The 15886-nt window shown below is 39.6% G+C and overlaps 1 protein-coding gene across 1 annotated transcript in view; it reads right to left on the bottom strand.

The window, feature by feature from the left end:
- Nucleotides 1-15886, bottom strand: part of CEP41 (centrosomal protein 41) — a 48982-nt gene that overhangs the window by 9902 nt on the left and 23194 nt on the right. The window contains exons 3-5 of the mRNA XM_046021631.1: nucleotides 9662-9709; nucleotides 4785-4846; nucleotides 3809-3878 (exon numbers count right to left, since the gene is read on the bottom strand). Of these exons, the coding sequence (XP_045877587.1) occupies nucleotides 3809-3878; nucleotides 4785-4846; nucleotides 9662-9709 (180 nt within the window). The remainder of the gene's footprint in view (nucleotides 1-3808; nucleotides 3879-4784; nucleotides 4847-9661; nucleotides 9710-15886) is intronic.

Genomic DNA, 15886 nt, shown 5'->3' with positions numbered 1-15886 from the left:
GCATAAGTGAAATAAACATGTGGTTAAATTTAAAAAAAATACTAAAAAACTACTTTTTTTAATATGCCAATTAGAAAGGAATATGATGAGCATCTCGTTTACAGTAACAACTGCAAATATAAGATATCCTCTCCTCAAAGATAAGCATACTAAGCCATGTAAAGGACCTGTAAAAACTTACAACCTTTATAGGTCTTCTGAAAGTTTTATTTAAGAGACATTAAAGACAATCTGAATGAAGACAGTGATGTACCTTCACATTCCTGACTGGCTGACTAAAAGTGAAATGATATTAATTCTTTCCAAACTTAATTTTTAGACATAAAATAATCCCAATGGGATTTCTGAAAAGCTTAAAGGGATTTTAAAGATGAGAGAGAAAAAAATATTTATATATATATAAAATATTATATATACGTAATATAAAATATATGTAAATATTTTACATTTATATCACATACACACACACAGACACGCATACATACATATGGGTAATTTAGAGACTATGCCTTAGCAAATAGTAACATATATTGCAAAGATAAATGACCAAAAGAATGCTGAACCACAAAACAGAACAATGGAATATGAGAACACAGAAATAAAACCCAGAATATACATAAAAAGCTAATATATATGTTAAAGGTAACATCACAAATCAGTGGGTAAAGGGAGAACGACTGAATAGATGATGGTGGGATATTGTGCCTACTATCTAGAAAAATCAAATTTAGAAAACCCCCTCGCATCATATACCAAAATATTAACAGATTGATGTAGGAAAACAAACAAACAACAAAGCTAACAGAAGAAAGTATAGGTGAATCATTTATCTTGTTTTGGATTTTATGAGCCTAAGGCAATAAAAGAAAACACAACATGAAAGGCTAATAGATTTAATCTTGTAAAAATGCAACAAACCTCGTGTATATCAAAAACCAACATGAAAATTAAAAGGTGAGTAACAAATTAGGAAAAATATCTATGACCTAGATGCATGAGAAAAGGTTAATATACTTAATTTACAAAGTGTTTTTTAATTAACTAGTGCTTTAATTGAAAAAAGATCCTGTGCGCAAGGTAAAAATGCAAACAAGATAAAACTATTAATAGGGAAAGGGAAGTCCCTTCCCACTGCAGACCCATAGGCCCTCAGGCTCCTCTCCCAAGGGAACTACATTCAGAGATTTACGTCTCCTTCCAGAAATAAAATAACCATGGACTTTAGCATCTATTTTATTTCTTCCCCTTTTTACATATCAGGAGAATGCCATTCATACTGCTCTACACTTTGGTTTTTTTGTTGTTGTTTTATTTTTACTTAATGATATAGCTTGAAAACTGTTCCAAATCATTAAGTAAAGCTTTTTCTCATTCATTTTCAAGGCTGTACTGGTTTCCAATATTTAAAGATATCCTAATATACAGAGCTTTTACAAATCAGTAAAAGATGGAGGTACCACAAGAGGAAAAAAATAGGGAAGGACATGTAATGTTCTCAGAAGAAACAGGTATACATACATACAACAAAGGTCTATTTCATGATCAGAGAGATTCAAAGGAAAATTATTAGATACCACTTTTCATCTACCAAATTGGCAAACTTTTGCAAAAGTGATAATTATTCAGCAATGCCTAGGATGAAGAGAAACAGGTCTTCTCGTTTACTTGTTGGGAATGCGAACAGGAAGAACCATTCTGGAGATAATGTGGAATCAGCATCCAGCATCTTAAAACGGTTCTATCCTTTGACCATCTGCAGCAATTTATCTTCAGGGAATAATCAGAAGCACACGGACGTTTATGTATTTACATTACAGCATTGTTTTATAAAAGTGAGAAATTAGAAAAACTGTAATGTCCAAAAGGAGAATAGTTAAATAAATTATGGTGTATTCACAGGACTGGCATTATATGACAACATAACCTTCATAATTCAGGTTTTGAAGCCCATTTGATGACATAGGATAGTATGCATGATAAAATGTTAATGTGAAACAGCACAATTCACAAGTATGCCCAAAGAGAAGGGATTTGGTTGGACAGTTAGATAGGGGTAAAATAGAGCAAAATGTTAGCAGGGATTATTTAATTTTCTTTATATATTTTTTGGCTTGTTTTTTTTTTTTTTTTGCCGTTTTCTAATTTTCTAGAAATACACTTTTAAGTCAGGAAAAAAACAATAAACCTTACAAAAGGAGATTTTTTTTTTTATTCCTTCAAAAATAGCCAATATGCATACAATCTGTTCTACAGGCATTCCTGAGTGAGTTGTTATTCTGTGTAGAGCACTAGAAAAACACTAATATTACTCACACATTATGGTGTCCTACTTTATAAGAGCCTATTTTGCTGTGCAAATTCATCTCAGAAGAGAAAATTGCATGTGCCCATATGTCCCAGTGCTGCAATTGCAATGAATTAAAGGACCAAATCCAGGTACTTATATAACCAGGTTAAAATTGGGAGTACTTCTATGAGGAGACTCAATTATCTCTGTTACAAAGAGCCCTTATTTCTCTGCAGTGTGAGAGGCATCTGTCAAAGATAAATTCCTGTCTTTGTCAGATGCTCTTTATCCTCTCTAACAAAAACAAGCCCTGGGAGATGACAGTTAAGTCGCACAAAACCAGGGCTCGGACTTCCTGAGAAACTTGTCTTAAAATCAGAAGTCAGATTCCTGGCCTCTATCAACCTTCACAGAACACCTTTCCCTTCAGTAAACAGCTACACATTGACGGTTGAGTACCTCAGGATAAAATAAAGACCTTAACTCTGTGTATTCTTTTTCATGAGGGTACAACTAAGGGGTTTTATTTTCCACTCGGTGTTTCAGAAAGGAAACCTGGAGCTTCTAGAAGCCTATCTTCGTGGCCTTATCTCCAACCCAGCACCCATTCCACCCCCAACCCCCACCCATCCCACGGCCACCAGGCTGTATGACTTGTTGCCCAAACTCGCATGGAGCTTCTCATTCTCTGCATGCCTTTCTGCTCAGGTTGCAAGAACCTCACCCTTAACTTGCACCCTGTTGAGATTCTCCCCTCCTTTATGGCCCAGTTCAAAAGCTTTTTAAGAAAGCCTACCTCAGTTTTCTAACTGGAAAGTACATTTCCTTCCTCAGAACTCCCATAGCAAAGACACTGATTGTTACCAGACACCTGCAAACCTGTGTATCCTGCGCCCATTCCTTACTGGCTGTGTCACCTTGAGCAAGTAATGTAACCTCTGAGGCTTGGGCTTCTCATCTCTAAACTGCACCTTCTAGAGTTTTCGATAAGATTAAATAAGAAAACTTGAGTGCAGTACTTAGCAATATATATTCAACAAATGATGGCTTCTCCCCAGTTCTCCGTTATGAGTTTCTGGTAGTTCGTGGTTTTGTGCGTCTGTTCCCGCTCTCCTCATGCAGCACACATATGTGAGTGTGCATGCGCACTTGTGGCTACCAGCTCCGTGTAAGCAGAGCGGGCGTTATTCATCTCTGTGGTCTCCTAGCACCTAATACTGGACCTGTGCGTATAGAGAAGGCACTAAAAATATTTGTTGGAAAGTAATTAGTATATTAAACACATCAAACATTTAAAACTACAAATGTTAGAGCCAGAAAACCAGATGGCTTTTGAAAATAAATACGAATTAACAATTAAAGCACTAGATAGCGTTTCTCAGAGAGTAACAATCTAACTGCAAAAGATCCATCAAAGTCCCAGTTCTCTGTGAACACAGCGGCTCAGCGAAGGCAGACGGAGCGAGCACTTCGGTCAAATGGTCGATCACTTATCTACCCCACATCCTCCATTCCCATTACCTTCCAGCCTTTGAATCTCTTCAGCTGTGACTTCCAGTGTCTGATCAGAGAGGGAAGCAACCTGGACGACCTGACAGAAGAAAGAATGAAATGTATAGAGGCATGTATGTTTGTGTTTAAACAGAGGCAATTGTCTTTTATAAAAGAGGAGGAAACATCAAACATCAAAGATCTCTGGGTTTAAGGAACCGGCAGTGTCCTCCATTGGAGACTAAATCTCAGGCCTCCTTATTTTGAGAGTGATAATCATACCGCATGCAAATGGTGGTTACAGAAAAAAAAGCTTCATTTAAAACATCATGTGATAAACTAAAAAGACCAAAAAAGGCAATTTGGGATAAGAAACGTGAATAAATAATCATATATATTTCAGTCTCAACGTGCAGAACTTACAACGACAGAACTGAATCAACAACTCTACATGCAATGAGGAAATAAATGTAATTATAAATAGATTCAGCACAACACAATATACCTACACACAGTTTTTAAAGCACTTTTCACAGCTCAGCTCCTAAGACCCAAGATCCACCTTGAGGTACATCAATGAAACTCATGTTTGGGGGGCCCGAGAGACACTTTGTCCATAATTTTCAAATGAAAGAAGAAAGTGACTTTCCCAAAGTAACAAATAGCCCATAGCAATCACCTGGTTTCACGGAGAAAAACATCCCAACAATCCAAAGACCACAATTCTAGATTCTAAATGTTAAATTAAAGGGTGCGAGATTAAAAACAAAAACAAAAACAAACCTAAGCCATAAGTGTCATGATTGAAAGGCACTTTATAAAATTCTTACCAAAGAAGAGTGTTCATACTGCCCTTGAGGGAGCACACACACCACACATCAATCCTCCCGTAGGTGTAAAGAATCAGAAGGAACTCTTCTGCAAACATTACCTAGTGTGGCATTGGAAATACTCACATAAACCAGCGCAAATTGGAGTCTTTACTCCAAAGGACTGTTAAACTTACCAGCTGGGCGAAAGTTGTAACTTTCAGTCTCTTGAAAAGCTCATCCTTTTTGTATCTATAATCTGAAAAGTAGGATAGGACAAATAATTTTCTAGGTATATTTTTCTTAGAGGTACTCATTCTTTCTACTCATCAAGTCAGACGGTGTAATTTTCAAGCGATTTGTTTGTTTTTCCATATCCTATCTCATATAGGATCCTCACGGTATGGTCAAAATGAAGTGTGCCACACATTTTTATCACCTCTATATTCCCACCTTTGCTTTGGCTGGTAGGAAGCCTAAAGTCAATTTGTAAGTCATCCTTCTGTGTCTGGTGATTTTAACCCTTGCATTTTTTCTATCTGCTTACGATTTTTCCCTTTTACTCTGCTGTCTTTCTTTCTTTTGACCACTGTTGTATTACATGCATTTTTAAGACACTTTAAATCCTTTTCCGAACAAAGAGGGTGGGGGGGGGGAATAAACGCCTGCATTTTGCAGATGAGGACAGAGACCCAGAGAAGCTCAGTTGCCCCAGGTCAAACAGCTGGTAAGACATTCACACCCTATTATTCTAACTCTGCCCTGAAGGGAGAACGGTTCTGTTCCTGAGGTTACAAATGATGCTGGAGACACAGGACAACCTCCCCCACCTCTGCCCCAATCACCACCGCCACTGCCACTGCGCTGGGCATAAAGTTAGGCCTGGTGCTGATAATCTTTTCTCTCAGTTTCTTCGCAATTCCACTTCCGTAAAATCCACCTACTCAGTGTTCCAAGATGAAAAAGTTCCCGAGATCTGTCGTGCAGCAGCGTCACATTTAAAGATGGTGAAGAGGGGCGCCTGGGTGGCTCAGTGGGTTAAAGCCTCTGCCTTTCGCTCAGGTCATGATCCCAGGGTCCTGGGATCGAGCCCCGCATCGGGCTCTCTGCTTGGCAGGGAGCCTGCTTCCTCCTCTCTCTCTGCCTGCCTCTCTCCCTACTTGTGATCTCTATCTGTCAAATAAATAAATAAAATCTTAAAAAAAAAAAAGTGAATTGAGCCTTGCACATTTCTAAAGATGGTGAAGAGGGGGGCGTCTGGGGGGCTCAGTGGGTTAAAGCCTCTGCCTTTGGCTCAGGTCATGATCCCAGGGTCCTGGGATCCAGCCCCACACTGGGCTCTCTGCTCCTTGGGGAGCCTGCTTCCTCCTCTCTCTCTGCCTGCCTCTCTGCCTACCTGTGACCTCTGTCTGTCAAATAAATAAATAAAATCTTTAAAAATATATATATAAATAAATTAAAAAAATTAAAATGGTGAAGATGGTACATTTTATGTTAGGTGTTTTTTTGTTTGTTCATTGGTTGGTTGGTTGGTTTTTTTTAAAACCACAGTTTTTAAAAAAAAAATCATCATCCTGAAACATCAGTTTTATTCAGCTCTATCTTGACAGTCCTGAGACATGACTCAAATGGGGGCAACTTTTACACTTGTTTGTTGTTAACAGTTCTTCATATCACATTGAAAGGTCTTAAAATTTAGCCAGTCTCACACGATCGAGTATCTGTCCCACAGAGGCATGTTAAAAGTTAGCTTCCTTAAAATTTCCTGAAGATGATTCCCAATTCTGAAGAGTTTTCAGCATGGAACTCCCACCCACCCTTACGCTTCCCTTCATCTCTACATTTTTATATTGGCGCCATGATTCTTTAAGTACTTCCTCATTAATTCCGAATTACTCAACGTTAGGTGGATAATTACTATGGACTTCACAGAGTAGAAGTCACATAAACCAAGACTCCTAGCAACAAAGGAAAGGATTAAAGGTATTTAAAATTATTTACCTGGTGTTAGTAATCATTTCCATGAATTTTCCAAAAACCAACACAGAACGAATCCTTTGGAGGATGTTAGCTTGGTTGACCAAGACACCTTATGACTCAAGAGTCAGGAAATAATAGTACTTAAAAAACTAGACTCTGTCACTATATCGGGACTCTTTGCTGCAATGAATTCAAGCTTCTCTGCTCTCGAAGCTTCTCTGAAGCTTCTCTGCTCTCGGATGTCTCAAAGAGAGACAGGTGTTTAATAACTAACAATTACTTCTAGTTAAGTCTCATAATAGCTTCTTCTGGATACAACAAGGTAACAGACCTAGATGCAAAGTAGCTTCTAAGACCCAACAGGATGCAGACCCAAGACTACCACCAACCTGCCCACCAAAAGTCATTTATGTCCATCACAGTGGCAATAAAATCAGCCAATCAAGAGAGTCAACAATTTTCAAGTAGCTTGCTCTGTGGCATTTCTCCACTGATAAATAGTCACATAGTTTGAAATACTTCTCCACTTCTTCACATTCCCAGAACAAAATGTACCCATCCAAATCCCCTTTGACAAAGTAGAAATGATCTCAAACGAAAAACAGGCTCTCGTCTATTCTGCTGACTGGCATATCTAGGATCCTCTCATAGGTACTCAGAATCCCGCTGTACATTTGAGCCTGAACTCTACATACCTGGTTCTTGTTTAGAAGGACAGCCATCGTTAGGACTCTCTGACATTCTTATTCAGAGATAAAAGATCAACCTGGACGTTTTACTAATAAGTTTTAAAGTTTATTAAAAAGGCTGACTTGGAAAGCTCTGTCGGTTTGTCCTTGCAAGGGCGAACAGAGCTTTAAAAATGGAGCTTCTGCTACCCTCACTTCTCCCAAACTCCGGGATGAAGACAAAAAAATCCTAGTTTCAGATATGTTATCAAGTTTTGCTTCTCCGGTAAGTGCGGAGTCTCAGGCTGGCTCTCTCGAGTTACTGGAAGGACAGAGACCTGACTATCTAGGATGCTTCACACTGGGTTCAGCTAGTGTCATCCAACCACCAGAAGCCAAGAATAGGCTTTGTGAGCAGTCAATAGACACAGAGTGTCTATTTTCCTGAGACAGGGCAGAACGAATATTCAGATTACAAAGGAATTCTGCGTTTTCAGGGTTCTGTTAAAACACATTAGTAGCAAAGGGAAGTTGGGTTCACAGTGAAAGACAAATCAAAGGAAGTAAGAGAACAAGGTTTGTGATTTCACAGAAAGACATGGCATCTAAGGTAACCCGAGAAAAGTGAGGGGTCTAGGGTGTCACGAAACAAGGCAATATTCTCCTCCCTTGTGACCCAAAAGAACATCTACAGCAGAAAATGGGGAAAGAGAAGGAAAGAGCTTCCAAAATGTAGATCTCAAACCAGAGTCTGAAGTAATTCTAGTCAGGGAATCAGCACAAAGTGTGTGAAACAAAGTGAGAGGAGGCTCCTTTTTTTTTTTTTTTTTTAAAGATTTTATTTATTCATTTGACAGAGAGAAAGATCACAAGTCGGGACAGAGGCAGGCAGAGAGATAGGAGAAAGCAGGCTCCCCGCTGAGCAGAGAGCCTGATGTGGCGCTTGATCCCAGGACCCTGACCATGACCCGAGCCGAAGGCAGAGGCCCAACTCTGCCTTCGCAGAGGCGCCCACCCAGGCGCCCCCACATTGTGCTTTTAAGAAATGTTTTAAACAGGGTTCAGCAATCTGGGTGGAATGGGACATTTTCAGAGGACAAATCTTGGTGTGGACATGAGTGTTTACACTAAGCTACGAATGGATAGGAGGCAAAAGAGATCACAGACCCAACCAGAAGCAAGCCAGCTGAATTTCACCTGCTGTGGATGAACTAAGGATGTCAATAATGAGGCATGGGTGAGTAATGAGATTTTTTTCCAAATAAGTTTAAAATGGTAAAATATGCTCTCTCTCTCTCTATATGTGTAAATACTTATGGAATGTAAAGTATAATAAAAGTACAAAATCTGATACAAATGATCGAAGAAGAAAAGGATGGTGTGACATTACACAGGAAAAAACAAACGTCTATAACAGCCCTTACAGCCGAACATGGCAACCAGCAGGGTCACAGCATAAAGCCGCCCCTGAGTCCCCACGCTATCAGCTGGGGTTTCTTAATACCACAGCAATTCAAAAGAAGCAGAAATGTTATCATTTAAATTAAAAGGCCTGTGTTATAAAAACAGAAGTTCTGGCGAATTCTGGGTTTGTAATATTCTCTTCCCGAAGGATGTGTATTACCAGAGTGAAGTCCTGAACTGGGAACCATTAGAGGGCCTCTTGCCTCCCATTAGCTAACCACTCCCCTGGCACCGGGTTCCTCTACTGAGGAGATGGACAAATCCATCTTAGGAAATAGATATTTCTACTTCTTCCATTCTGGCCTTGGTGTGTACACTTTCCATTCATTTTGGACACAAGTTGAAAAATTAAGATTTTGTGCAAGGGTGATGCACTCGGTGACTAGTAGCTTATCTTGGAAGCAGATTAGTTTGTAAAAAGGACGTGCATGAAATATGATTTTTAATTAAAGGAAAGCAGACCGCAATGAATTTAGAAGGCATGGCAGCACCACTTAAGACTAAGCTCGCTCCCTCTCGCCCCCCATGTCTTTCATGAATAACTGACTAATTTATACGCCAAAGGAGGCTATGAAAGGAGAGGTAGTATGCTTACTATCTCAGGCATAGAAAAAACGAAAAAGACAGGAAAGATCATGACCTTGAAAAAGGTCGTGGAGATTGCAGTCCAGTGAAACAAGAAGCTCGGACTCTCACTGTCTAACTAGAGAGCTCATTCTGCATTCTAACACTAATATCTCCTGTGGGATGTTAGTTGGGCAGAACTCAGCCCTCAGATGACAACCTTAGCAGCTGGCTGGGATGGTACATGGGTTTCCCACACCTCCTTGGCACCTGCCAGGCTCACCCATCTCCCATAGCTCTCCATGCCTGTCAGCTGTAGGATGGGGCTAAGGTTGTTAATAACCGACTTCTAGAACTTCAGGGCTCCATTATCGCAGACCATCAATAGTGTTACTCACTTTTTTTGATTTCTTCTAGCTTCTCTATGTATTTAGTCATACTGTTACCTAGAAAGAGAATAAAACAGGCTTTTAGTAGAAGAAAATGAGTGAACACTGTAAAAACAGAATGGAGTACAAGTATTCCCTAAGCCTTCCTATCCTCTTCTTACGGAATCATAGTAGGTAAATGGGCCACATTAACAGTCTTCTGGATTATATAGCCTCGTTGAACGATGAAGAATCAAGGGGAAAGTACTGGTCACATGTATTCAAAGAGTACACACCCAGTAAACACTAGGAAGTCCCAGGCCATACAAATGATCACTTTATATAATCTTTTTTTTTTTTCCCCTTTTTGAGTCAAGACTTTTCTCCTCCCTTTATTCTCCCATAATCTTTCTGTTGGGGAAAATGTGCCAATGAGAAAGAAAGAAGCAAGGATCTCTCTGAATGTCTAAAATGTGCTGCTGTGGCTACCCAAGCAAGCCCTTGCCCTCTGCTTAGTCTTTGTGGTTTCCCTTGCTTTCCTGAACTTGGTCTTCAACTTTTCTTGCTGATGTTGCAGCCTGAACTAGACCACACAGTCTGTGCCCTAGTATTCATCATGGATTTGATCTGCTAAACAATAACAGCAGATTCCCACCATTGCGGAGAGCACTGAGCCCTCGTGTTCTATAGCCTGGTTCTACAATACTGGGGCTAGCCAAGGTGGTTTGGATGGTTTCCATACACTAAAACTGGGCCAGGATCCTTTTGGTTTCCGAACGAACTAAAGGTCTAGTTCCCAAGCCAGGGGCTATTATTTTTTACTGGGCATGCTTCAATTTGATTCAACACAGCAAGCTCTGCCTGGCATTCGAAAGATACAGCAAAAAAGGGGAAAACTGTTTCAAAGTTTCTCATTTTGAATATTGTGCTAACTTTTAAGCTTTGGGAGGAGCTAGTCCGACTCAGTCCCAACTTTAGATAAAAGAAATGCTTTCAATTAATGGCACGAACTGATGTTTTTTAAGGACTAGCCTGAGCTTTTCTTCATGTTTTAGGTCAGAAGTAGAGAAAATTCTTGCTCTGAAACCAAAATACATCTTCAAAACAAAACAAAACAAAAAACTTACATCATGTTATTTTATCTTTACTAATAAATTCATCAGAGAATAAAATTCCACTGCATTAAAAACACTTAATCTTTTTTTTTTTTTTTTCCACCTGAAGACACACACTGTCCGGATCAGGATGAGACAGCAGGACACAGTGTAGCCCCAGAGTCAGATTGTGGTCTTCCAAAAGCTCAGAGAGACATGACAGCAGTCAGGGCTGCTGAACGGCCTGAGACTTCTCAGGAGAGACCCTGAAAATGGTTAAGAGATTCAAACAGCACCCCAGACCAACATAGCATCAAACATGATCTTTTCTAGGTTCTTCAGCTGGAAGTGACCTGAGATGTGACCAGATTTCTGGAGTGGGAGCCACGAATTCTTCCTCAACACACACCCTTCTCCCTTTGCAACTTTGACCTCAGGTGGGAACCCACTGGTCAATACAGTGGGGATAGAAGGCATGGCAAACGCCTCATTCTTAAACCATTTTACATAACAGCTTTTGGTCACGAGTGTTCCTGAGTCCCCTATATTTGTGTGTTGCTGACCCAGCAGTTAGCTTCTTTTGGCCTGGCAGCTTCAGGCAGTCTCGTCAGAAGGCTGAGGTACAGGGGGACCTGGGTGGCTCGGTTGGTTGAGTGTTTGCCTTCGGCTCCGGTCATGATCCCAGGGGGTCCTGGGATCGAACCCCCTCTCAGGGCTCCCTGCTCAGTGGGGAGCCTGCTTCTTCCTCTCCAGCTCCCCCCTTGCTTGTGTAACCTCTCTCACTATCTCTGTCATAAATAAATAAGATCTTAAAAAAAAAAAAAAAATGGAGGCCGAGGTACAAAAAGGATCACCCATTTGTCCAGTGACACAGCAAATGAGTAACTAAGCCGGGCTGAATGTTCCCAACCTCCTGGTTTGTAATATGGCTCACGAGAATATACTGCTTCTCTCGGGTGTGCTGCTTTTAAAAAACACTGTTTCACTGTGAGGTAAATATGTAGGAAGTGTGATTTCCCCAATAGTAGCAGGTGGGACCCATCTTACGCTCTGAACTCCCCGAGGCGCACCACACATGGAAGACAATAGCCAGGCTTCTTATATGGTCTTTATTATTAAAACATTGCATTTCCAGTCTAGAGAGGTTTCCACCAACAGCCAAACAACACCAAGCCCATTTCTCAATCAATCAATTATCAGCATTTTCTGAGTATTTACCCAGCACTTCGTCTTTGTACCAGCGGGGCCTCACATCAACCCTGTGAGGTAGGCCTGCGCTCCTTCTGTTTCTCCCACTAAAGGAGAAGGCAGACAAATGCAGTCTTTTGAAGAGGTATACAAATATTTGGTAAAATTAAGAACAAATCTGAGAGGGCGACCGATAAGAAGGTCTTTTCGTTATAGAGAAAATGGGGAATTTCTGCATTGTTTCAGGTGGAGAAAGACACTAGGATGCCTGCCATGAAAGATCCTTAAAAATGACTTTAGAAAGTATGAAATGTCGTATTTCATACCATTTCATAGAATACTTCTATCTTAACTACGCAGTTTATCTTACTGGATCTAATTGCATCTGAAAACAGGCTTTTGACTACCTTCTAAAAAGACTAGAAATGAATCAACTCTGTAATTGGCTTATTTATAAATGCAGCTTTGTTTCATACAAAAGGAGCATAAAAGACTATCAGCAAACCAGTTCTTTTAAGTGAAATTACACATTACTGCTAGATAAATTTTCTGAGACAAGACTTTGATTAAAAAAAAAATGTCAGTGGCTCCCCATTGCTTCCTGACTAAAGTTTAAACTCCTTGTTCTAGAGCTGAAAGCGCTAACGTCTTACCTGCCTCTTCAATCTTGCCTTAATTACTAAACTTGACAAACTCTCCGTTAGTCTTCTGTTCTCTAACATGTCATCTTGTCCATGTAATCATAATAGCTCACCCAGCTGGAAGTGACCTTTCACTCCTCTGAACTTCTACAGACTCAGCTCACCACCCACAAGGAATTCATCATCCTACTGCCTCATTTGTGTGCAAGTCTTATCTACCTTTTGATAGTGAAAGCCAAAGACCATTTACACACACACACACACACACACACACACACACACACACGCACGGAATCTTTATCTCTTCCATTGTCTAGCACAAAAGGTACTTGGAATTATTTGCTAAGTGAAATATACTATGAAGATCTACTATCTGAAGAATGCTTATAATGAATTATTTTATAACACAAATTATCACACCCCCAATTTGGCTTGAGTTTTTGTACACTTGATTTTTTTTAAGCTACGCACAAGTTGATCATTATCACAGTTTATGTTTTGTACTATCTATGTGACATCCATATTATTTCAAGACTTGGGTAGCCTCGAAATGTATAAGGTGGCATTCAGCTTCTACCTAAGTTTATATTTTAAATTACAAAAAAGATACCTATACACACATACACATATCTCTCTCTCTCTCTCTCTATATATATATATATACACATATGTATTTATATACATAAAAAAGTTTTGCAATTAGAATCAAGAGACAACCCAACTCCATCAACAGTGCTACGCAAGAGAGAGCACAGTCAATAAACGGAGTGACTCATTCGTTAGATTTTTTTTCCCTTTGTTTTCCTATAATTTAATAACATTATTTGCACTGAGCCAGTAAAGAAAGCAAGTGATTTTGAGCAGCAGCAATCTAAAGTGGGCAAGATTTATAAGGCACGAACTCAGTTGCTAAGAGACAACTCCATTGCTTTATTTTTCTTCAATATTTCCCTCCTCTACCGAGAAGTTCTTTGGCTCAGAAGGAGCAGAAAGCGTGAAAAGAAGCACAGCGGTCCTTTGTTAATCTCAGTAAGTTATATGAGTGTATAGTGCTTTCTGGTTTATAAAAGGCTTTTACATACATTTCTTCCTCTGATATAAGAAACAGAATTAAATACTAAATAAAAGTGAAGAGTACCTTGTCTGTAATGAGTTTGAGTGCTTAAGATCAAGCAAATATTAGCAAATACTCAGACAGAGTAGAGGCTAAAAAAGAAAAAAAAGAAAATGACTAGTTTGTGTGGCAATAACAAGAGTAATATGAATTTTTAAAAAAATTGAAAATAAGGCCCGAAGAGGCACAGTGGAGAAAAATCTACAGAATTTTAGAAAACTGAAGACATTTGAAATTAGATTGGCTAGAGACTGAAATGACAGGCTAATGCAGGCGATGAAAGAGTGCAGGACACTGACAAAGGGAGAGCCCTGTGGTTTGGAAAGTGTCCCTTCATCAGCCTGTGGTGCTGCAGAACGGAAACCCAGAAACGGTGCTTGAGAATACACCAGAACCCTGCGGTGGAGACCGAACAAAACGCCGTCAGGGATTTCATCAGAAGCATAATCCATTCATGGCACTGGCTGGCAAGGCTGGGGAGCCGGTAAGAGACACCCAGGCACCTATGGAACAAAAGAAATATTTGAAGTTCAAAATGATTCTGCTGTTTCTAGCGTGGCTATACAGCAGTGTTTGAGTTTATCGGAGAAGTAGAGTCAGAAGCATAGAAGACAAAAATAATCTTTACCCAGGAAGAAGACAGCAGTCTTTGAAGAACTCAGGAGGTGATCTGGGGGAAGACCGGAGACACCATGCAATTCTTGATTCCTTGTGATTAAGTCTGAATTGCTCACTGTTTGGTAAGAAAAGATTAAAGACCCATCTGTTTTGCCTAGAAACGAGGAATGCTCACTCACACCTGGCCCTATTTCCACTGCTCTGACTGCAGAGCTTAAAAACATACCATAGACAGGGGCTCCTTACTCTCAGGGGGCTATAAGGTTATTCTTGTGCTCTCTTAACCAGGACTCCTCACCCTTTGCACCTGTCGGTACACATATAAATGATAATATTTGAACAAAATGCTGGTGTACATGCTGGGTGCCCTGGGCCCTGATGGCTACCCAGAGAGCTAAGGGGACATGTATCACGGCACATAACCAATAGGCCATGGCACACCAAGTGGAAACTTTCTCTGAATACACAGGAGGTAAGTCATAGGAAAAACCATTAAAACCCTCCCCTGAAATTGACTTCAAAATCATGTCTAAGTTTGAAACAACAACAACAACAACAAAAATTGAACACTAGCATAGTCCCACACTGACTTTAAAATACCGAGTTTTAAGCAATGAAGTACACTTTGGACCTTCCAAAAGCTATTCTAAAACTAGTCTGGGAGACTTATGACTCCAGGAAGATGAGGTAGATGTACTTTACTCCTTCAGCTAAGTACAACAAAAACACTGGACAACCCACAAAATGGGAGAAGGTATTTGCAAATTATATTTCTGATAAGGGTCTAGGATCCAGTCTATGTAAAAGAACTCTTATTACACAGCAATAGGAAAAAAACAACAACAAATACAAACTGGACCAATGATCTGAATAGGTATTTCTCTATAGGAGATACACAAATGCCAGTAAGCACATAAAAAGGTTCTCAACATCATTAGTCATTAGGAAAATGCAAATCAAAACCACAATGCGATACCACTCATATCCACAAAGATGAATATAATCAAAATGATGGACAGTAATAAGCATCATCAAGGATGTGGAGAAAAAGAGCCCTCGTACATTACTGGTGAGGATGCAAAGTAGCGCAGCTGCTTTGGAAAACAGTTTAGCAGTTCCTCAAAAAATTAAACACAGTCACATATGGTGCTATGTGACTCCTAGGTATATAACCAAGAGAATTAAAAGCATATGTTCACACAAAAATTTGTACATTAATGTTTATAGCAGCATTGTGGCTAAAAAGTATAAACAACCCAAATGTCCATTAATTGACAAGTGGGTAAACAAAATGTGGAATATATTTATAATAGAATATTATTTGGCAGTAAAAAATAATGAAGTATTGATACATGTTACAACACAGACAGACCTTGAACCCATTATGCTAACTGAAAGAAGCCAGACACAAAAGGCTACATATTACATGATTCCACTTATGTGAAATGTTCAGAATAGGCAAACTATGGATACAGTAAGTAGACCGGTGGTTTTCAGGGACTGGAAAAAGAAAGGAATGGGAGGTAATTGCTCTTGGATATGGGCTTTCTTTTTTGGGATGACAAAAATGTTCTGCAATTAGAATGATGATGGAGTCACA

This window comes from Meles meles, chromosome 10 (assembly GCF_922984935.1).
Source record: "Meles meles chromosome 10, mMelMel3.1 paternal haplotype, whole genome shotgun sequence".
Lineage (NCBI taxonomy): Eukaryota > Metazoa > Chordata > Mammalia > Carnivora > Mustelidae > Meles > Meles meles.
This window is presented reverse-complemented; position numbering and strand designations above follow the sequence as displayed.